This window comes from Buteo buteo, chromosome 5 (assembly GCF_964188355.1).
Source record: "Buteo buteo chromosome 5, bButBut1.hap1.1, whole genome shotgun sequence".
Taxonomy (NCBI): domain Eukaryota; kingdom Metazoa; phylum Chordata; class Aves; order Accipitriformes; family Accipitridae; genus Buteo; species Buteo buteo.
This window is the reverse complement of record NC_134175.1, coordinates 47,999,410-48,023,732: the sequence shown is the minus strand read 5'-3', so window position 1 is coordinate 48,023,732 and position 24,323 is coordinate 47,999,410. Positions and strand designations below refer to the sequence as shown.

At 39.5% G+C, this 24,323-nt stretch overlaps 1 protein-coding gene across 4 annotated transcripts in view; it reads left to right on the top strand.

The window, feature by feature from the left end:
• The window catches only part of LOC142031460 (von Willebrand factor D and EGF domain-containing protein-like), a 188,196-nt gene that overhangs the window by 159,614 nt on the left and 4,259 nt on the right, over positions 1 to 24,323 (top strand). For 2 of the 4 annotated variants that reach the window (XM_075028939.1, XM_075028943.1), the window contains exons 26-29: positions 11,558 to 11,653; positions 12,810 to 12,905; positions 20,813 to 20,910; positions 22,527 to 22,569. In XM_075028939.1, the coding sequence (XP_074885040.1) occupies positions 11,558 to 11,653; positions 12,810 to 12,905; positions 20,813 to 20,910; positions 22,527 to 22,544 (308 nt within the window). In that variant the 3' untranslated portion in view covers positions 22,545 to 22,569. The remainder of the gene's footprint in view (positions 1 to 11,557; positions 11,654 to 12,809; positions 12,906 to 20,812; positions 20,911 to 22,526; positions 22,570 to 24,323) is intronic. The other 2 variants (XM_075028941.1, XM_075028942.1) reach the window with 2 other exon arrangements.

The following is a 24,323-nucleotide window of genomic DNA, read 5'->3' as shown; positions in this document are numbered from 1 at the left end:
TGACCCCTTTGATGGAGCTACGTGAAGTCAGGGAAGCCAGAAGCACTTGGATGCCCATCCTGGAGATAATTCACATATTAGGGTTGTTCCTAATGTGTCAACCCAAGCGTCTTGCAACTCAGATGTAAGTAGCAGACGGCCAAGTGGGACAGACATTTGTTCTTGTGATGAGTCAACAAAATAAGAATAATAATAACTGTGGGTGTCTGTTTCTCCAGTAATTAATGTTCATGATTATTTCTTTCATCTTAACAAATATCATAAAAAGGCACCTTAATATCCATAATTGAAATAACAGAATAAAGAATTCACATACTCTAAACAAATTGCATATTTGTCATGCTATCAACTTTATGAAGGTTTTTTTAGGTAGGAACAGTGTTTAGAGGCAAAGATAAAAATATGTCAAATCAGGTTTTTTGTCACTTACCCCTTGGATATTTTGGCATTGTTTCCACTGCTTTTAGACATTTCTCTTTTCTTAGTATCACACCTGCGTGGACAGAGAAACAAAAGCTTCTGTTTGCTTTTGGCAGCTTCAGATTCTCAACTGAAGGAGATGATAATTAAAACTAAAAGCCATGGCAGCCAAAGACAGGTTATTTCTAAACTGAACCCAAATACTCTCTTGGTTCATTCTGAATATATAGCAACATGCCTTAGGATCTTCGCTTCTTTCCCTGTACAGTTTGGCATTTCTAATACTCTTTACCTGACAGCCAAAACCGTGCAGGACGGAGTGGCAGCACCACGTCTTTGCCATTCAGAATTACTCTTCTTTGATTCCTTAGTGTACGGAGAAAGGCATTCAGCCTGAAAGTCTGTGTTTGTTTTGTAGGTAAATAAACATCACCTCAAAAAAATGTGTAAATCAACCAGCTCTGATTGGCTGCCAGCTGAAATATAAGGCTTTGCCTGGTGTGTTTACTGATAAATAACTGCCTGGTGATTATGCAAACCAGACACCCACACCCAGGACGAGTGGGTGTCAGAGCTGACAGTGAAATGTATGGTTATGCCTCAGCAATTGTACAACCTTGTATCCTCACTTGCTACACAGTGTTTTCACTATAATCAGTCTTGTTGAGCAGAAAGAGGCAAATGCTTGCAGTACCTCAAAATAAAATATATTTCCAGATTGACTTTTTATCAAACAAACATACTCCGTGTTAATACTAGAGAAAAGCTATTTGTACGTGGTTTTAAATTCCCTTTTGAAAAAATGCACAGCTGTAACATTCCTGGGATATCACTCCTGTTCATGAGGCTTTAAAGGAGTGTTCACACTGCTTTCTACTACATACTTACAAAAATGATAAACAAAGAAAATAGATTAGATTTCATTTATTTACTACTTGTATTTTCAAAGGACTGCTTTAGAAATGACTCTTTAAAAAAGGAAGGTAAATAGAAGCTGAGATTTCTTGTGAAGGGTTGGGGTGAAGAGAAGGGGAGAAAAAGAGAAATTCGTGGGACCACATGTTTATCCCTTCTCCACCACTATCTGCTTCTAGTGAGGTCATCTCTGAGCAAAAAGGCAAGCCACAGCTCCCTCTGGAGCTCATCAGCAAGCAAAGGTCACAGAAGAACAGCACTGAACGTCCTCCTCCTCCCTTCTCCAGAACACCAAGCACACACACCTGCAGCCTGACCTCGGCCTCTCTTTCGGCACCGTACCTTTTTGCCACTCGTCCAGCAGCCAGCTAGCTGGAGTTTACATATGGTTTAAAACAGAGACCATGTTTCTGCATGCATCTATTTTATCGTGTCAGGCTAAATCCTGCCGACTTTGTATCACATAAATCATCACACTGACATTAGGGCTTTGCACACTGGAGCTCAAAGTTAGTAGATAACTATTTCTCCATTTCAGTAATTCCTCCAGGCAGGATTTATAGCCAATACACAGTGCACAATATAACTCACGCTCATTCTTCCAGCTCTGCTTGCTCCTCTTTCCTCCCCCTCTCTTTTTCCTTCCCAGTACCATGAGGACTTTACTTGCATGAGAGCTAGAGGCAAACTAATTGGAAATATGAACACTGAGTTTCAAAGGCAGCTTTTTGCTAAGCAATGTCATATTATGAAAGTCACCGATTTCCCATATTCCAGCCTCTCCGTGTTATGTTTCTGTAGATTACTGCCTTGCCAGCTCCATAAGCAGGAAGTTTTACTGCTCAACAAATTAGAATTCCACTGAGTTAACATCCTGACAACAGGTGATATATTCCCTGGAATATGTTCACTGAGTAGGCAGATTGACTCAAGCTATCTAATATCAGCCAGTTTGCAAACCAGAGGTCCAGCATACCCTCCCACACAACTAAGCAGGGAACAATCCATGTATCTCATCTAAATGGATGGAGGAATCATTTGCGTTAGACTTGCTTTTCGTATGTCAAGGATGTGCTTAAAGGCAACAACTATTTGTCCAAGATTTCTGGATGGCTAACATCCTCAGGTAGCAGGTGTTTGGAAATAAGTAAACAGCTGCTCATAGCAGAGAGACTTGTAACTTACTGCTAAAAGCATTAGTTTTGTGACTGAAGTAGAAAGGTTGGCTTATTGACTGGTTGGCGCACAGTCTGGAGACACAGGAAAAGGAAACACTGGTCTCAGTTCTTACTTGATTTTCCAGCCCGTGTAACAGAATAGGTTCATATTAGATGTCATCTTCCTTCCTGAGGCAGGAAATACAACAGAGGACGAATTAAAACCTATCAGGGCTACTACTGTCTTTCCCATTCAGCTGAACACAACATGATCCATGCATCTTGCCTGAGGGGAGTGGGAAGAGCTCTGACTTCCCGGAGAAAGGGAGAGAGCCAAACAGGAGAGAGTGACTCGAGGTACAACCTGGTTTGTGGTCTGCTCTCAGAGCAGTGCTCCTCTCTGCTCACTCTTAGTAGGGATTTGTGCAAAACCATTAGTTGGCCTTTCTTAAAAGCTACATTTTGTTCATATATATGTAGCTGATGCATTTATTTTAACAGGGGTTTTGAGCACATGCAGTTGTCTAAATTTATTTTGCAGAAAGAGAACGAGAATATATCTGTGTAAGAACTGAATATATATCCTAAATAAGCCCCAAAGCCTTATTAAATTTTTATTCATTCCATAAGCAAAACATTCACAGACTGCAGCATGAATTTTACTAGAGTAGAAAATCTAGGTTTTGAGCCAGTATTTCTTTATTTGTATCTTAAAGGCACTAAAGAAATGTGTCAGATCTGCTGCTGTATGTAAACGCATACTTAAAGTAAAAGAACAGGGATTGCTGAATTACTGCATTTCTCTTTGCAGTAGGCTTTTGTGTGAGGGTAAGTGCTTTTTTCCACTAACTGATTTAAGAAACAATACTTTAAAATATTTTAACATCTTTTTAAAATGTCTCTTAAAAAAGGGACCACTTGAAAACCCACAGGACAGACAATTCTGGAGATTAACATTGTCTGTTTATCCACAATCCTTTCCAGCACTGATTCCCAAGTAAGCCTTAGCTTACTTTCTGAGACAGATAACAGCAGGACAACTAACAGATTAGTGCAGTGCCAATGCAGACAGCAGTCCCCTTCCGGAGCCCCTGACTGAGCTCCCACCTGAGGTCCTTGCTCTTCGGCTGGGTTATCAGCCATATCACAGCGGCCTGTGGCTGGTCTTCTTTTTGGCTTGAGACTGTGTCTCCTGTGCCACTGCAGCTCTCTTCAGTTACTCTGCCTGAATCTCCCTTTTTCTTTGTATAGACGAAAATAAACCAAATTGCATCAAGCATAGGTGATGGCTTAGCCCACTCAGCGCAATGAAAATGTGCCTAAATGGCAGGTCACACCACAAGCACAGAAGCTGCAAAAACAATCAACAGAGGAAAACAATGTATATGAGAATCCTCTTTCACTTCTTATTCAGGCATGACAAGAAAGCAGCTCAACAGAACAATTTATACACATGCTGCAATGGTTCACTGACCTAATAAAACACAGAGAATTCTTCAATGAAGAGAAAATGTTACCAAACCCAAGACCCTAACAAGATGGGAATATAAGCTGTGCTGAGAGTATACTTTACAATTCCCCACATTAATTATATACTAACAGTTGCAAAGATGAGAATAAATTATAGCTATAGTCTCTTTCAAATTAATAGTGTTGCAATCAGACTAAAACCAATCAGCAAATGAGAAAAAGATTTTGCTAAGGATCTCAAAATCTGACAGTTCCTAGCAGAATATTCCCCAAATGTATAAATGTGCACCTGCACAAGCTTATTTTGTTTATAGTGGCTTTCATTCTGGAAGATGTCGAAATATTTTGCAGCTATCCAAACATCATATCACTGTATTTCTAGGAGTTTCACCTGACAAGAGACAATAGGCAAAATGAAGACCAGGAGACCTAGAGGAAGAAACATTTCAGTGCAAGGAGAGTGGACAGTCCCTGTCTGTACTGGAGTGACAATCCCTCATTGGTTTCCAGAGCTTCCTGAGGTTTAAGAGTCTTGTCTATTGCACACTACCAGGGAATCTTTTGGAGGTACAGATGGAGAGATCAGGATCCTCTTTAACTGACAGAAAATGATATCATCTGATGAGAGTGACATGACAGCAAACAAGAATGCAGTACATCACACACTGACACTCGGAGTTTAGTCTAGCATCTCAGTAGTTTTACCATAGAGTATTAATTATTTTTCCCATTTTTCCTGAACTAATACCTAAATTAGATTTATTTTCTGCTTTAAGATCTCTAAAAGGCCCCATAGGTATATCAGAGAACACATCAGAATGAAGATCAGACATAATTAGGCAAAGCACTGGTGTTGCACTGCTATCTATATGGTCTACAATTTTTCAGACCGTTTTTTCTTCTGAAATGTGTGCTAGGTCATGCAAACTAACTCATATTGCTAGAGCTGTGTGGTAAAGTGAATATATAATAAATGCAAACTGTCACCACACCCATCACAATTACATTTACAGCTCCCTCTGTGTCTTGTAGTAATTTGTTCTCCCGCACTGCATCCCTCAGAGGTTTCTACCAGATTATTTTTACTATTCAGAAAGGTAATTTATTGAAGAAGTGCTTTGCATCTCTGTCAGAGATACATGAAGCAAGAAATAGGGATGAGCAAACCTCAAAATGATTGGTAGCTTGATAGGGATAAGGATCCAAATTTTAGAAGAACCTTGCACAAAAACTGTAAACCATTTTATTACATGACAAGTATTCCTTCTTCTTAAAATTTAATCTGTGGCTATAATTACTGACATTCAGTGGATCACACATCCGAGGTTACTCTGATAGAGCTTGGAGAGAAGGTTTTTTCTTTATTTCCAAATACAAATCAACATAGATGAGGAATTCCAGAGAAAATCAAGCTCTGGAACAACATATGTGCCTAAAACTCAGCACGGGCAAAACTAGTTCCTTACTACCCTTGGAAATAGAAAAAAAAGGACCAGAAATTGCTCGTGTCCCGAATCCATAACATGTTTTTCAGAGCTATGTGCATTTGGGACCTTCACACCAGCAGATATATTGGTACAACCATCTCACTAATGATCTGTTGAGCATCAGTTATACCCTTTAAAGGAGAGAATGACACTTCTTACCTCAACTAGTTTCTGCTAGTGTCAGGGCAGTAGAATCCAAGCAATGGTGCCCCATGTTAGAAACACCTTTTTTGGCCAGAACACACCCATTTTGTGATTCATTTTTTCAATGGATTAAAGATCATTCAGCAAGATCAAACCTTTATTTTTAGCCTAGAAGCATCCAAACAATTGTTTCCTTACTGCAGTCAGGATAATGTTTCATTTGAGCAGCGCTGCTGGGCTGCATAATGCACCCAGAGAGATGGGCAACCTTCTTTCCAGTCGATCAATTGAATTGTGCTGTTTCATGAAACTGCTGACCTGACCCTCCACATCTCATCTTATAAAAAAGGTCAGCAACATCACTACATTTAAAGGCTGTAGCCTCAAGATTGTCCCATTCCTGGCACAGACCTTCTCACTGGTTTTATCAATAGGTGACGTATATTACCTATAAACATTGGAAAAGGACTAGAAGTGCCAGTTTTAACACAAAAGCCCTCTGCATTCACATCTACTGGATTCATTTTTGTTCTCAGCTTGAGTTCAGTCATCTGTATTTCCTGACAAGACCAGTCGGTGTTATTTTTAAATCTGTCCCATGCTCTGTGTCCCTACTGTGTCATATCTCCCCAGCTACAGCTCTTTGTTTTTGAGAATGTCACACCAAATCAAGATAACCACTAAGCAGAAAGGAGAAAACAAACATTAAAACATGTACACATACAAAAGCCAAAACTGCGACTGATCAAGCTTCCTGCTCCTCAAAAGAGCAATAGAGAGAGCAAGTGGAAATATGCACTAGACACACAGAGAAGTCAGTCCAAAACCAACAGCAGTGAGAAATAAAAGCAGTGCCTGTGAATCACATATAAATGACAGCACAGGGATGGTGACTTAAAGGATACGTTGAAGTATGTATCTACCAGTAGGTGTTCTTTTGGCCACATTTCTGTGTTCTTTGTCAGTAAGCTATAGCCTGATGCATTACCTTAGCTGGCCCACACAGATGTTACTGCTTGAGGCTATTTTCTCTCCTCCATCCAAAGAATGCATCTAGAAGCAGGTCAATTTTCTCAGCTTCTACAGGGCATATTAAAAAAAAAAAAAAAAAAAAAAAAGAAAAGTTGTCTTGAAAACTACATCTTCTAATCACCACTACAGCGTGATGCACTGTCTCCTCATCAGCAGCACGGCTCAGGATACATCATGACAGGTAATTTTTGATTCAGAAAGAAATAGTCTGTGAAGTCTCATTGTCAGGAAAGTACATGGATGTTCAGCTGCGGCAAGGCATATTCCTGAAACATTGCAGAGGATCCCTTTCTGCCAAGATTTTAGGAGCCTAATTTAATATTCTGACTGTTTTGACTTTATGAAAGTGGTGATGAAGACTGTCTTATTTTGACAACATTGCAAGCTTTTTACTACTTATTATTATCTACTTCTAGCGAAAAAAGGTGTAATGGGGTACTTGCATCAAAAGGTGGCTTAGGTTCAATTTGAAAAGTTTTTGTCTGCTAAGCCACAGAAGCAGTGGCAGTCTGAAGGAAATATCTGGCTTCTTTTAATCACTGTAAACTAATGAGCAGATACTGCTGGCTAATATTGTTACTGTTTGTTAGAACAAGAGATTATTCTCAGTTGCTTCTAGTATATGCAGTCCCACAAAGCACGCTCAGTGCCTAACCTTGCCTCCAGTCCCTTTTGGCTTTGCATAGCAGGGATATTTTGCTTAACACTGTGTAAGTTTTAGGAGAACTGTTACTGTAAATCAATGGCAAGAAGGGCAGGCAAAGGAAGGCACTGGAATTGTAGGTGTTCATCGCTGGTGCTACTTACACCAGGAGGACCTACCTGACTGTACGCACATTTAAGGTGTTGGTTGGCTTTTTTCTTAGAATTTTAGTACTCTCTGGAAATATTTATTTTGCAGGAAAATTCTTCCCTTTGGCTGACAAAGCAGGAGGTCTGACTACCTTAAAGATGTTAGGGCTGAACAGTTGAACTATGGAGCTCCACAGAAGTTGATAAAAAGAGTTGCAAGAAGCTCTTCACTGGGTCAAGTCAGCCTAGAGGGGATAAGCTATGCAAAGGGTCACAGGAAATCTTAAGTGATTGTAAGGTCAAAATGTATTAAAGCCATCAAAGAGAAATAGCTGCTACATGAAACAGAAAACTTAGGAACTTGTGAATGCCTGTCAGTGCACAGAAAATTGCATACATTTTGTATGATGTTCAGTGCAACGCCTATGTTTTATCTTAACACCTGCAGCTGCTTATTATCTTATCAAAATCACCCCTCACCTGAAATACAACATGTAATCATGCTTTTTCTTTAACCTGGGTTATCACCTTCAACATTGGCTTACCTCATCTAACCAGTTTTGGAAAACATAAGATCATGGAAGTCCTTTGTAGAGTTAAACAGTGGCCTTATAGAATTGTGGCATGTTATAGAATTGAGTAACTCTATTGCATATGAAATTCTGTGCTTTGGTTCTTACTTAAGAGCATGGAAATGTCAACAGTGACAGCAAGGGGAATGGGATTAAGGCTTTAGTGATACTTACTGACTGCCAGCAAGCTTGCAACCAGGATGTGTTGACAGTACAGGACTCTCCCTACCCTCAGTGATAAACCCTACAAAACTGCAACAAAGGGAAGACACGAATGAGTTTATATCCATGTCATTAGGGCTAGTCCTCAAGGCAGGTGGAAAGCCTACCAAACCACTGTTGGTTTTGGGTAAAGATGTCAGGTCTTTTTTAAGGGGAGGGGAAAAAAAGAAATGTGAGTCTTTTCAAAGTCATGCCAGTGCCTGGGAGGATTACAGTTATTCGATTTGCTCTCCTACTGTCTGATAATTTATTTAGTTTTCCTGTGAGAGGCTGTAACATTTTTGTTTGCTATTTTGAAATTGGAGCTCCTCCACAGAGGCCAAGGAGTGGGACTAGAAAAGATCCGAACTAGTTATCATCAACAAATGTTGAAGTCTGCCTGACGGGTATTGAGATGGAATTGTATTTAAGAAAGTTAAAGAAAGGGAGACCAAGGTGGAGATGCCAGACAGGAAAAGGGGAGAGAGAGCACTGCCTTCGTTTACATAAAGGTGCTAATGAATTCCCTAGCAAGAAAAAAAGTATCATCTGCCCTGGAGGGCAGGCAGGCAGAAGTGCCCCTCCAGTTCAGAACAGGTTTGGTACTTTCCTTAGTTCACTTTGAATTGAACTCCTTTGGATTTATCACCGAAGTGAGAGATGCCATAAGCAATAAACAACAGAAAGGAAGTTCATGCTATATTTTCATAGTTACTTGTTCATTTGTAAGGAAGATGAACAAAGGGAGAAACAGATCCTAAGTTGAAAGTCAGTGTGAACCGATATGTTTTACTCAGACCAAGACTGGACCTCACCTGTTGCTTGAAGTTTTGCTGAATTACAAAGCAAATTGAGCTGGAACAAGTTCAGTTATACGAAAACTGAAAACTAAAAGGTAATGAAAGAGCACACTAGTTTGACTCTCTGTAATTGAAGGAAGAGTCTGTTGTTCTACAATTTAAAAAAAATCTGCTATCAGTATAAAACAACCAGAAATATCTTAGAATGTAATTGTGTGTATAAGGTTAAAAATACACAAGGAATGTAAGGGACAAAAAAAAAAAAAAAGAGAAATACCAATTTGAACAAGTGCTACTGTGCTTCTAGTTAATTTTTCTTGGCTTTAGTTTTTAAGGGGTAGGAGGAAGACATTGTCCAAGTTTCACATGATCTCAAAATCAAATCTCTAGATTTTCAACTGATTTTGGGACAGCAGGTTAGCATTGGGGACACCATGGTCTGTGAATATCACAAAGCATAAGGTCATTTGAAATCTAGAACCAAATTTTATGATTTGAGGTCATCTTTTCTAAATTCTGAATATATTTAAGATGTTTTATACTTGAAATGGGAAGTCAAATACAACACAACATAAGATTGTAGGTCAGAAGTCCATTATTGGAGTCGTGAGATCAAAGGGGAGAGAAAAAGGTTTTCAGAGTTATGGTTGCCATGGAACTTTGAACTTTTCTAGGTTTTAACTAGTGGTTGCAGCACTTTTTGATAGTTCAGCAAGAACTGTAGATCCCTGTTAGCCTTAGTAAGCACAGGCCAAGATTATAGCATGGATCAGGAGAGGTGGAGAAAGAAGGAAAAAGAGGACGACAATTTAAGGGCTTGGATTCAAGCAGCCCTTATAAGCGTGGGTAAGTCTGACCTGCCTGAGGGCAGGTCACTATGCTGAGGGATCCAGGAGGCTTGGTACAGAACAAAATGCAAATGTAGCGGCCAACCAAGAGCAGCAATGTAGTGCTAAAAGCTTCCAGTGCAGCAGCATCTGCACTGAAGGAATAGACCAGGACACAAAAAGCCACAAAAACAATATTTCAATACATCAGAGGAATAATTAGGGAATTTAAATCCACCTATCTAAAAAAGCCTGATCATACCTAAGAGAGGAACAGAAGGTTATTCTCCCATCAAATAACAGTTGCTGTATTTTTGCATGCTGTTTTTTTAGTAATCATTCCTATTTTGAGGCTCTTTGCAGGATTCCACCTTCTACAGTAAAGGTCTGGGGGGGGGGGGGGTTGTGGTAGTTTCAGAGTCCTGTACATTGTGATGACTTGAAAATCAGAATTGCTACAGCATTAGTATTCAAGTTCTGTTCTTACTGCTGATGTGCCAAAAGACATCACAACCTTAAGGCTAATAAAAGGCATTGTAATGCTACATTTTAGCTGTCAGCCCCCTCGGTGCCTGCAGAAGCAAGTAGCCTGCTCCCTGCTGAGGAAGAGCTGGGTGTTCAACAGCCACCCGGCTCCGCAGGCAGGGAGGACTGATGCTGATTACCCTTGTTGGTAATGAGTCACTGGGAAATCCCATTGTGCCTACAAAGCTTTAAACACAGCAGGAGGCATTTGACACAAATGTGTTCTCAAACCTTCATTGTCAGATTCTCCCTGACTTGACTCTCATACTCCAGTCCAACCACTTGCTATGTAACATGGTTTTATAGTCCTCCACCCAGTTATCAAATGCCTTCTTCCATGTAAAAGGCAGATCATTCCCACTCCCACCATACCAGCCCTGCCATGTTTCTAAACTACACTGCCTCTGATGGGTCCTTCCTACACTTATCGTAACAGGCAAGGAGAAACAGGAGATGAAGACTTTGGGTATCTGCCTATGGCATCTACCTATATCAAACCGCAGATGTTTGACTTGCCAGAACAGTGAGATTTTACTGTTGGTTGTTGTAAAACAACAATATTGATAAATACAAGGCTTAATCTGAGACACAAAAATTAGCGATTAGATTTCTAATGAAATCTAACAAAAAAAATCATCTGGTTCCTGTGGTTGAAAGAACAACTTAGCTTTCACATCTTATTTATATGAAAGAATAAAGTAAAAAGGTAAGTACTTTTTAACAAATGGCACGAAAAGGCAATGGAGGAATAGACCAATTTAGTCTTTAAGCTTAGTTGAATGCAAAAACATTCCCCAAATTGTGTGAAAACAATCTATCCTCTTCAAGTCTTTTCTTATCCAAATGAACATCTGAGAACATGTTTTCCAATCAGGAAGTGAAAGTTCTAACAAGTATTTGGTCTGTCCACAGCTGCCACAGAAAATATCTTACTTGTTTTTCCAAGAAACATTGTAATTAATGCCTCTCTCGTTTTTCTGGTGAGGCAGCTCTGACTGGAGCTTCCCCAAAAGAGCTTCCACACAAGGCACAGCATTTTCCAGAAGGATTTATGGGAGCTATCAAGCCTCTGTGTTTCAGATTCTCAAATCCAAATTACTCTTCTGGTTTGTAATTACAAGCAATTGAACCTTCTGAAAGGCAGCAAGTAAGTCTCTGGTAAAGTCTTCCCTCATTTCCCATCTACCATGTTCTTCCTTTGCTCTGTATCTGCAGGTGTCTGTGATCCCATGTGCATGAATGGAGGGAAATGCGTACGCCCAAATGTCTGCGACTGCCCATCTGGTTGGAGGGGAAAGCACTGTAATAAACGTAAGCACCTCTACTTCACATCGAACAGATTATTGTTACTTAGGCCAGTCAACATCAGTTGTAATCTTCTTTTAATATCAAAAAACAATGTGGTGAATAGAATCTGGTTTGCTACTTCAGCAGTTTGAGGAGAAACAGTTTTAAGTACAGGTAATACAAAATGCTATAAACATTTGATGCTTGCAAAGGAAAAAAGCTGTGTAGGGGAACCCTGGTTCTGCTTCATGCAGCTGTCTGTTATACATCTTGTTATGGAAATTCATTTTTATAGTATTAAACTTGAAGCATTGATTTTATGTTTTAACAGCTTCACATATTTTGTTATATTTTACGGAGAAATGCCATATATTTCAAAATACAGAACTATTTAAAGCCTGCTATAAAGCCTTCCAAACTGATACACTCTCAAGGTCACCAGATACATTTTGGTGCATAATTTGGAGGATGATGTGTTCTTACTCTGTAACTCTACCAGATCTGACTACAGTTACATAAAAATGTAATTAAAAAAACCCTCTCAACCTAAAATATTTTCAAGGAATATTTTTCCTTACGTGGCTATTCATTACCATGATGTTGACAGATAAACTGAATAAATTTATAATCAAGATGACATACTGTATGTAAACCAGATTAAAATATTGGCTTTTTACCCTTTGGGTCCTGATAGTAAATATAATTTCAGGAGAAGTGTTTTGAAATTATAATATTAATCATTTATTCAGAAATTCTGAAGGAAGTCTGTGTGTCTCACACTTATAAACCAAAACATGCATTCACTCTTTCAGGATCTCTGAAGAAATAATATATGCAGTATACATATCAAACTTTACTATGAGATTCTATTTATTTATAACATGGAACACTTAATATGCATATAACACATACGAATATATCATATGGAGAGTATTCTTAACTGATGGTGAGCTGAGCATTAAAATAGCAAAGGTCCCAGCAGACAGTCATCAAAGATAAATTTCTCAAGAAGCAAATATCAAAGAACCCTGAACACCGAGTATCTGATGAATAGAACACATTCACTTCTTTAGAAATTAACCATATGGAATAAAACCTAGCAGGTCACCTTTCAGACAGATCTTGAACATCCAGATATATCATGTACATCTTCTCACTTGTTTCATGTCAATCTGTTCAGCTGTTTGCCTGCAGAAATGTCTGAACGGTGGAGAATGTATAGGTCCAAACATCTGCGAATGCTCTGAAGGGTGGGTAGGAATGCTGTGCCAGACCCGTAAGTGCTGCTTTAATTACTACACTTTTGTAGCCACACACGTTGCACCAGAGATCTTTACACATTAAATTTTCTACTACGTGTATCTTGCGTTAGGTTTACAGTTGCACTGGATGATCTTAAAGGCCTTTTCCAACATAAATGATTCTACGAGTGTCTGATTCTATTACATGTAAAAGTCAACCATAACATGATTTACACCTAAATTCTGCCTCTTATTTGTCAGAACTGTCTTAGGCTGCCAGTAAAACTATTACTTTTAAAGACGTTTCTGGACTCAACTTCAGTGTGAAAAAGAGACCTGCCTCATCTTTTACTTATGTGGATGCTAAGCTCAACCTGTCAGTCAAAATTAGTAGTCTTTAAATTAAATAATTTGAAATATAAGGTAAAAAAAGAGGGGTCAGGGACAAAAGGAAATGGAGTAGCCCATTCTGTATACCCAGGTGGCATTAAGCACAGAAAGAAATTCTATGTATCTGCTAACCTAAAAGCCCGATCCTGTAAGTACTACGCGTTCAGACTGACCGCCAAGATAGCTGGAAGTATTTGCATGTGGAAGAACTGGAAGGTCTGGAATAGGAAGAGATTCCTTATTGCCTGTAACATACAGGGTCACTTCAGTTTGTGTATGTTATTAGCTTTACAGTAAAAGGGCATGAGGAAAATATCAAGGCATTATCCCCTTTAAAGGGCAATCTTTCTTTCCTCTCACACTCACAGAGCGTAATTACTTATGGAAATCTTTTGTCAGTTAAATCCCAATGGCTGTGTAATTGTTTCTTTGTACCAGCTGTCTTCTAGTTCAAACATGGTAATGTTTAAAGTTATTTATTAGTTGATGACATATTCTTGACTCAGTTTATTAAATGAATAAAGAAATCGTGCCTGTTCTTGTGAAAGGCAAGTAAGGCTTACTATCATTAACATTTTCTGCTGTCCTATGCAGGCACACACACCTAGGCAACTTTTTATATATCTATTTAACCAGCTTCTTTGAAACTTTGCTCCAAAACTGTTCATTTGTTAGTCACTGTTTTTACTATTTCTTCCCATATTTTCATTGTAGTGGGAATTAAATCAGCTTTTTGTCCAAAAGGAGCTGGCTGAAACCCCTAGGTCCCACAGGAAACCCAAATAACCACCAAGTGGTTGGAATTTCTGGGTTTTTTAAATAGAAAGAGAGAAGACTATTGTCAGAGAGCAGATGGTGAGGTCTTACAATGTTGCTCCAGGGCATTCACAGTGAAGCAGGGAGGAAGCAGGGGAACAAGAAAGTCTTCATCCTCACAGATGTTAGGTGTAAAGTTTTGCATAGAAGTGTAACCCCTGAAAGCAAGTCTGGTTTTGTGTTTTAATGGGAGTCTGTTTGCCCAAATCCAAAACTCAATGAAAAAAGTGTATTTATCTGCCTAAACATAAATAGCCTTGGCCTCGGCTCTGGCACGGATGAACAGGCTGCTAGCAGCAGCAAAGAGGACTGTAACCAACCTCTGGTTACCTCTTTTTGTTACCCTCGTATTTCTTTGGCCTGTTTCCCATCTCCCACAAATAGTGGGCCAAATCCACGCACTCTGCCAGAACCAGCACGTTTCTGGCAAGGAGGTGTTTGGTTCGTCACACTACTCCCCTTTGCAAAACTACTTTGTCAAATTTAAGCCCCCAAGGTTTCCCTGTGCTCAGCACCCCGTTTCCTGCTTGGATGTGTTTGCCCAAATTCTGCGCTCCGCTATAGTATCGACAAGAAGGCTGAATATGGTCTTGATTTGCACCACTTTAACTACAGATTTTGGCTGTTAAACTCAACAACAGAGCAAAATATTCACATTATAAGATAGGAAAGTAGTAGCAAAATGTTATTCAAATATTATTTCATATTCTATATTAATTTATTTTATTACATATTATATAAAAACTTTATTATTATTTTGTGTATGAATTTATTAATTTATATCATCTATTAATTATTATATTTTTCATATTATTAATCTAAACTGTTTCCATTTCCTAATGCAAAAATTCACTTTACAAGTAACAATCCAGATGATAGTTTTTCTTAGCAATCACTGTACCTTCTCCACTATCCAGAAGCAATTAGGGCTGGATTGTTTCTCTGGGCCTTTTTCAACGGTAGGAGGAGGTTAGATAACCCCAGCTTCATTCTTTTCAGCCTGTGAATTCATACAACTGCTCTTATGGATATGGTAGAGATGGAAATGGAGATAAAGGTTTCATCTACACACTGAACCCCTTTTTTTCCTCCATAACTTCCTAACACATATCCAGTAGGGTGACCAAACCAAAGAATCTACAGAGACTTCCACTGTTTTCTGGACATTTCTCAGAAGGAAAAAAAGCGGTTTCAGTTCTCTATACTGAGATAGCTAGCCAGAGTAAGCCAACAAAAAAGACAATGGACAAATACTGAGAATTCATCTTGGACATCTACTTTTGATTCATCTTTAGTAAGAAGGCACAGATCACCTTCATGAGTGCAGTTTCTAACTCACAAAAGCCTCAGCCTACAAAGACATGTCAAGATGTTTGGAGGCAGCAGTAAATATAGCTGCCACAATAAAATCTTTCCTATGTCTTCTGTTCTCAGTCTTCTATAAAACCAGAAAAAGCAAAACATGACATTCTCTACTTTTAAGTCCCTAATAATTAATTTAAATACTCACAAGTGCAAATACTGACTTCTCAGATTTACCTGCCAACTTTCACCAGGGAAGAAGGACATAGATCTCTATCACAAGTGATAGCCCAAAATGTTTCAACCTTTCAGTGGACAACACCACTGACAGTAACCTAGAGCAGATTTTCACTTCTGTTGCAGTGAAGATTGGCACTGTCTAAGTCAGAATGATTTTATCTCTAATGTATTTTGAAAATGCTTCAGAGACCATGACCAGTCTCTGGTTGCCACTACACTGCAGAACTTTGCAAAAATAAAAGTATAGACTTTTAGGAGAAATTGGTAATGGATAAAATACAATAGTCTTCTTTTATCAGACTGTAAATAAAGAGGTCAGTCAAGAGAATAGTTTTGTTCCCCACTCATCTGTAGCTGAACAGAATAGCTTCTGAAAGAGGATGGATAAAATAGGTCATTTGTCCCAACAAATAAGGTGTATGGTAGAATACAGGTATTACCCTTGATAATTTCCTATGACTTTGATGGTCATAGTTTAAGGAATAATGGTCAAATTTCAGGCTGTATTGCAGATGTAGGGAAATTACCTTTCAGAAGACAGGTTAAAAAATGTCATTTGAAATATTCAACGTGTCTCAACTACAGAAACCAGCAGCTTCATAGATTAGGCTCCTTCCATTAGAACATATTTTCTGTCTGACTTTGCTTTTAGCTTTCATGACAGCAGCACAAATATTCCAAAAATTCCTTCTCTGAAAACACATAAACAGTATCCCAGGATCACCATGTTTTTGTCAGTGATTTCCTTCCTATTCCATATTAGATACCCAGTCTGAAGCTCAATGCTTGTTGCTTCCCCCTGCCTCCTGCAGTGTTGACTTACATCTCTCTTTTTCTTGAGCTCGAAAAGAAACATTAGACCAAAGCAGTGAAAACATGACAGTGCAATCTGATTACCCTGACAGATATAGCCAAAACACAACCCAGTAAAGTCAAAAGGCTTCTGGCCAGGGATATAAGTCTGTTGTTTAAGGCTCTGAATGCAGGATCAAGGTATAATTCTAATAATTAATTATAAAGTATAAGAAGGTTATAGTTGTGAAGGATCTTCATCATTAAAATTCATGCTGCTATCTGCTGTTCTAATATTATTGAACCCATACTGGCTCCTCATTGCCCTTCAGAATATCTTCTCTTTATTTGCATGTTATAAGTGTCAAGCTTATAGCCTTATAATTTCCTCAACATTCTTCCTCATTCTCTCTCTGCCTTGAACAACATCTCAGACAGGCTTTCTTCTAGCTTTCCTATGTAACCCTTTCAAACCTTAAAAAAAGAAAAATCTTAAAAAAAGAATGTAGTTCACATGCAAATTATAGCTCTGTTCTTTTAACACCCAGGGATAAATCTCCTTCTGTAATGGGCATTTATTGATTATAATTTTAACATAAGCTTAGCTTATTAAATGACTTTCTTTGCTGAATCTGTGCAGGATAATGCATACATTGCCTGTGTCATTTTTAGTGTTTAGTGGCTTAGCATCCCTTGTAAATACATTTATGAAATATTCATTTGAACTTCAGCTATGTTATTATCCTCTGTGATTTCAATTCCAATTTTCTTCCAAAATGTTTTTAACTTTTCTCCTAACTGAGCTCTTGTTTTTCTGAGCACTACAGCAAGAAGCAGTGGGTGGAGAGGGAGAGACAGGCAGGTAGCAAAGGATAAAAAAGGAGGAAATCTTTTACCTTCCTTTTCTTTGTTTGCGTCAACTGAGAATCAAAGAAACCACAGACAGAAAAAAGCCTGGTACCTTATCTAATGCCTGTTCTGTCCGTGCATACCAGCACAACCCCAGCTGCTATAAGGGTCTCCAGAAAAATCCACCTCTCTTTGCTTTACCTGTTCTTATTTTATCCACTACCAAGCTGAAAGGGGAATCAACTTCCATCTTTCCCCAGATCAAGTTCATATCAAATGAATAATAGTAATATCATACACAGTTCTCTCTCTTCTAGCTTACTATACAGGGGAACAAAATTGGTGCAGGCTCAAGGATCCCCTTCTGCTGACAATGCACTCCCTACTTAGAAACATTTTTGTTCCAGGAATGAAACTCTTAAGATTTTTCCAGTTAAAAATCTGACTACTTTCAAAGTTCATGGAGGAGCTGAAGTAGCAGTCAGCAGATGATGAGCACACTGTCCTAGCTTAAGCATGATTTTATTCCTCCTCTGCCCCATCCACACCCAGGATTCAAACCTGCCCTCACCCCTGCCCTGCCCCGAAGGAGAAATTCAGATGTTTGCAGCTGCCCATTCTGGGTCTTAAGGAGTGTTTTGCAACAGACACCTAGCAAAACCAAGATTGTTTCTTAAAATCTTGTTTCAACGAAACAGCACTTTTACCTTTTCAAAATAGCAGAAATAAATCAACTAGCTCGTATACTAGGATGGCAAGTCACCAGCTCCAGGTCACTGGAGTCCTACAGCAGATAACCACCTGATACAGCTGGCTTTTTAAAAAAAAGAGCACCTGAAGGTCACCAGCATGTCCAGGTCTCTGCGTGTTCTTGTTCTGGACACGGTACGGGTCAGTAGTTTTGACACAGCATGAACTCTCACTACCTGACTATACTTACAAGAGTAGCAGTTTGCCAGGCTGTTTACAGTTTCTCCTTTTTAAGATGCATAGAGTGGCAATAAATCTGCTGCTTCGCTCCTCTGTCCTGTAGCTGTGAGGCCTGAAGTTCAGTATACATATTTAGATTTTAATATTCCCTACTCTGGCAAAATCTCAACCTTCTCACTGAGTGTTAGCTGCCACAATAACCTGATAGAACAAAAGCAATACAAATTCCAGATATTAAACACTTTGTTGCTGGCTTTCCAAGGTCATTATAACAATCACTATAACTCTGAGAATCACATTTGGATGGCTTAGGATCTCACAGTGTGTTTTCTAAAGAATTTCACTGGCCTGGTCTGTCTCTGAGACTTCAAATTGTAACACTAAGAATTTGCATGAGCTTAAACCTGTGCCAAAATCAGAACCTAAGTCTAACAAACTGAAGTTCTAGAATTTGTTCCTTCAGCAACTCAAAAAAGTAGATTTTCTGTGAAAAAACCCTCATTGGGTGTTGTGGGTTAAGCCCAGCTGGCAACAAAGCACCACGAAGCCGCTCACTCACTACTGCCCCCCGGCCCCGGTGGCATGAGGAGGAGAAATTATAAAGAAACACTCATGGGTCGAGACAAGGACTGGGAAGGATCACTCCCCACTTATGGTCACGGGCAAAAGACAGGCTCAACTTGGGGGAAAAAAACCAAATTAAATTTAATTTACTACCAATCAAATCAAAACAAGGATAATAGGAAGTAAACCCAAATCTTAAAACACCTTCCCCTGACCCGTCCCTCCTTCCCGGCTCAACTCCACTCCCGAATTCTCTCCCTCCTCCCCTCCAGCAGCGCAGGGGGACGGGGAGTGGGGGTTGGGGTCAGTTCCTCACCCCTTGTCTCTGCCGCTCCTTCCTCCTCAGGGCCAGGACTCCTCACTCTTCCCCTGCCCCACCGGGGGTCCCTCCCACGGGCCGCAGTTCCTCACAAACTTCCCTCACGTGGGTCCTTTCTGTGGGCCGCAGTCCTTCAGGCACAGCCTGCTCCAGCGCGGGCTTCCCCAGGGAGCGGCGGCCATCTTGGGGGCATCCCTCCCCCTGCTCCGCCGTGGGCTCCTCTCTCCCCGGGCTGCAGACGGGCGTCTGCTCCCCCGCTGCCCTCCACGGGCTGGGGGGCACAGCCTGCCGCCTCACCGCGGGCTGCGGGGGCATCCCCTCCTCCCCGCTCCTCCTCCTCCTCCTCCTTCGCTGACCTCGGCGTCTGCAGAGGGGTTCCTCTCCCGTTCCAATCCCCCGCTCACTGCAGGTTCCCCTTCTCAAGTCTGTTCTCCCAGAGGCGCTACCGCCATCGCTGACGGGCTCGGCCTTGGCCAGCGGCGGGTCCCACCTGGAGCTGTAGAAGCTTCTAGCAGCTTCTCACAGGAACCACCCCTGCAGCCCCTGCCCCGCTACCAAAACCCCGCCACACAAACCCAAAACACATAGGGATACATTAAACTCTTCCAAATCCGATGGAACACTTTGCTCCATGATGAAGGAGATGATGGTATTGGATCATAGATATGTGTCTACTTGATTTTCAGATCTGTCTTAATGGTTGCATGGTTTGCAGCCTCCTATATGCCTCTGCCTCACAAGGAAATATAAGCCACTTGTTGATACACATCTGACCAGTTTTGAAGGCACTTAGTCTGACTGCCTGTAACTAGGATATAATATTCTGGCAATATTTATAGAAGGTTTAACTCATGAGATCTAATTAAAATACTATGACATGTGTGTTCTTGAATTGGTGCCCTATGAATTGGCTGTTCTCTTTCCTCTATGCCAAAACAATGTCAAAACAATAAAAACTGCTAATGAGGATGAAAAACTGGCTGAAATTTGACTAATTCAATTGATTATCTTTTTCCTCTCTTAAAAAAAAAACAACACTGATTCTTTTATTAACAGAGTATCTTCAAATGGATGGGCCTCCATAAGTAATATGGTACTATAAACAAAATTTAAAAATTTTTCTAATTCCTTTTTACTTGGAATAAGTAGCTCATTACTGATTCTGTGGGACCATGAAATTACATCTTCTTATGCCCCGGTTTCCATAAGTGTAAGTATGCAATTCACCAAATTCTCCCTTTTATTTACTGTGATAGCATCACCTTTGGGGGTACATATTTAACATATCTTTTCATCTCATGTCAAGAAAAAATCTTTTAACAGCTGTTACTTTAATTCAACTGGAACAAAAAAAAATCAATTTTGGCACAAATCTGACCCAACCATCAATGCCCAGAACATATACTGGCTTTCAAAATTAGGCCTTGCACTGGTCCATTTCCAACTGAGCTGAGGCGATTACTTTAGCACAGTCTTCTCTTTCCCCACCAGTGGGAAGAAGAGGAGAAAAAAAAAAGAAAAATTATAACCCTAACAGACAAATAGGCATGAAAAAGCCTATGGAAAACCATTTTTAATACCTCAATATTTTTTTATTTATTGTCCGTTGCTCCATCATATGAAACTACAGAATCATAATATATTTTGCCAGAACATTTTCAAAAGCATCTAAATATTCCCTTTCTAATTACAAGACTTAGAATAACTTTATTTCTAAACAACTTTATCTTTCATTTGTAGCACTTTGTGAGCAAAAATGTCTGTTTGGAAGCACGTGCATAAGACCAAATGTCTGTGCTTGCAGAAGTGGCTATACTGGTTCAGCATGTGAAAAGAAGGTAAGCTCCAAACCCACTGATTCTTATGGCAAGAGGGACAAAAATAACCAAATGGAACTGAAACAGCCTACAGGAAAATGGGTTAAAGTCTTGTTAACCTTATGAAAGGTGTAAATAAGGTTACAAAATAGTTTACAGGAAGTTTAATGACTGCTAAGCTGCCAAAATAACACTGTGTCCAAGTTCTATACAAAATTTTCCCTTAAGGAACAGTTTAATACCTGAAATATAAAACCCACAAAAGCTGTGTCTATTCTGGTAGGTAGGGTCATCCTTAATACAGTGCTCCTGTCCAAACTCACTAATCATCTGCACAGTAAACCCTGAAGAAAAACAGCTAGTTGCAGTCCAGCCCAAGCCTGGAAGCTTTTCTGAATTGCAAGGGCAACCTGCTCCTCCCCACCAGATGCCCCTCCGCTTGCTTTTCACCCCCTTCCCTTCCTGACTTTGCCTCTTGTTTGCAACGTGCACCCAGGAGGTGTGTGAGCAGCAATTACTCTTGTTCATTCCTTCTCCACTCCAGTTTCTGATGTCCACAGACAGCCTGCTTTGTCTTGCTGAGCTTGACTTCAAACTCAACATTAAATGTCACTACAGACCCATCCAAAAGTGGCAAAACACCAGAACAATTCTCATGGTCGGAGAGGGATTCACCTCTCTCCTCCAAGTAACTTTGTTAGAGGCTCTTTTCCAAGTTGAACTCTCCTCGCACCTGTTAGCACTTGCTATTCCGTTACCAAATGAGTGCTCCCACCTATACTCAAACAGAGCTGATGGGACTAAATCTTCTGTGCCCTCCCAAGGTGAATGGCAACCGAAACAGGTGACACCTGTCCTGCTCTGTATCTTCCTGCTGTGATAGCTGTTCCTGTTGCCTTATGAAGAAACAATGATTTCTCTCCTCCTGACATTGACCAAAGCAAACTGACGTCCAGTTCATGCAAATCTTTTTTTGCATGAATTTGAGAAGCATTGAGTTGGGCAAATACTATCCTCACCACCTCCCAAAAAAACAGTAAGCCATGTCCAACTACCAGAATGGTTTGCAAGGTTATAGTACATCTGACAGGTGGGCCTGACCTGACCATCACATCAGTGTATGTCTTTAAGTCGAGTTTATCCCCTACATCACCACTAAGACAAAATCATTTTTTCTGTCTTGCCTGGTGTGCCTAAACACTGTATGTATCAACTTGAATTTCCCCTTCTATTTTGAGTACTGCTGTATTTCATATCCTGCACCTCCTGTTTCTCAGAGAAACTTCTCCTTTCCAGAGTCACAAACAGCCAAAGCAATTTACAGGTTTGCCATTGTTAAGAGCCACAATTTTAAGCCATGGTCATTTCCCATAACTCAAACACTGTTCCACTCAGATATCCTGATTGGCCCAATTTCCAGCTTTCAAAAAGGCAGGTTGCCCTGTCATTTATCTATATTGAAAGGCTAGGGGCAAAAATCAACATATTTTCATTTCAATTACATAATGCATTAAGAGAAAGCATGAAAATCTATTCCGATAGTCATCTTATTCTGTTAATGATAATTAGATTTTAATATCAGAATTAAAGTTCTGTATGGATTTTCTTAACAAGTACATTCTCATACTAAATTACAGCTCCAGCATCAATATTGAAATGCAGCTGATGTAGATCAGATGAGTAAGTGTTGTAATTTTCTATATATAAAAAAATCTATTAAATAGGTTGGCTGTAGCCTAGGAAAATACGGTGCACATTTTCTCAGTTAACAGAAGTCCAAATGGAAGCAGGAATATGCCAAGATAAACTGGAGTTATTGTCTGCAGGTGTTTATATCCAGGAGACTTTCCCTTGTTGGTCAAGAGTTGCCCTCTTTGATACAGCAGACCAAGATTATCAGGATTGCTTTAGAGCATTACTCTAGTTGTGAAAGTGTGAAGTATGATATTTGTCATTTCACAAATGAAGTGGAACTTTGTTGCACTTAACAGAAAATATTACATTAAAAAAATAGGCTTCTTTTTCACATGAATAAACTATTACATGGTAAATCACTCCTGAAAGAAAAAGAAAGTAGAAGACGACTTTGCATATTTTGTATGTCCAAAATGCCAAGCCATCAATGATACATGTAAACACATGGGTCTCTCTAGCAATGATTAATCTCACATTTTTCAAGACTGTTTAAAGCACTCTTCAGTTTCATGGCTTATTCTGCAGAATTACTGATTGGCTGTGCTGATATGAATGTGCATTACTTTGATGTGAAGAAGGAAATGCTCTGAATAAAAGAGAAGTAACAGGTTCCCTTCAATCTGTGAGCCTTGCTGAAAGCTAGAATCAAAGTTAGTAATAAAAATGATGGATTTAATGATGTCTAGTTTAAATTACATGGCTTATGTTATATGAAAGCAAATGAGCTACCCCTCCAAAAAAACGAAAATTATGAGAGATATTAAAATACAAAGCTCATTTACTAGCATGGATTACAGTAAATTGTAAACATAGGAATTCATACCCATATTGCTGTGGAAAAGTTGTGATGATAGTCTTCCCAAGAGTTAATTTATCAGACTGGATCAGGTATAACTGAACAATCTGTACAAGTTTTAATCAACTTCTTCTCCAAACCTCTCAATCGTGGAAATCTCACAATTTATCTAAGTAATTGTCCAAGTATTCAACTACATTATTAGAGCACAGTTTGTTTTTCCTAACCCTGAACATAAACCCAATCTGTTGCAAGTAAAACTGATACTTCTTGGGGTAACCTTGGTGGGCACAGAGAAAAGTTATCACAGTTCTTTCAGTAACAACATTTATAAGTTTGAAGACAATTAGAGTTTCTGCTGCCTGATTTTCTCCCATTTTCCTAAGCTAAACCAACCAATTTTCAAGCCCTGTTCTCTGTTACTCATCTAAACTGTCTCCAGTTTCTCTACATCCTTCTTGACATGCTGTAGCTGAGCACCAGTGCAGGCTAGTGCCCAGCAACGGCCTCCCTGTGTGTCTCTGATTAATATATTTACAGCAAGAGATTTACATTTTTCTTCAGCAGTGCTGCAACCTGCTCAGTCTTTTCCACAGTCCTGATACCTTATCACTTATTTCCCATTTGGCATTTGTGCAGTTGACTTTTCCTCTGTAAGCACCATCTTTATTGTCTTTACTTAATTTTGTCTTATGGATTTCAAGCTGTCTCACCCATTTATCAAAACGATTTTTAATTCTAAGCCTGCTTGCACTGCCTCCAAGTGTGACAATGTTAAAAAATGTGACACCTCATTGTCTAAAACATTAATGAAAGTAGCAAAGAGTAGAAAAATCAGGGCCTACAGACTATTGATATAATTATTCCTTGATAATACTTTCTCAAACAGGCTTTGCTCCTTACTTATTTCATCTGAATCATACTTACTGGCACGACTATCTGA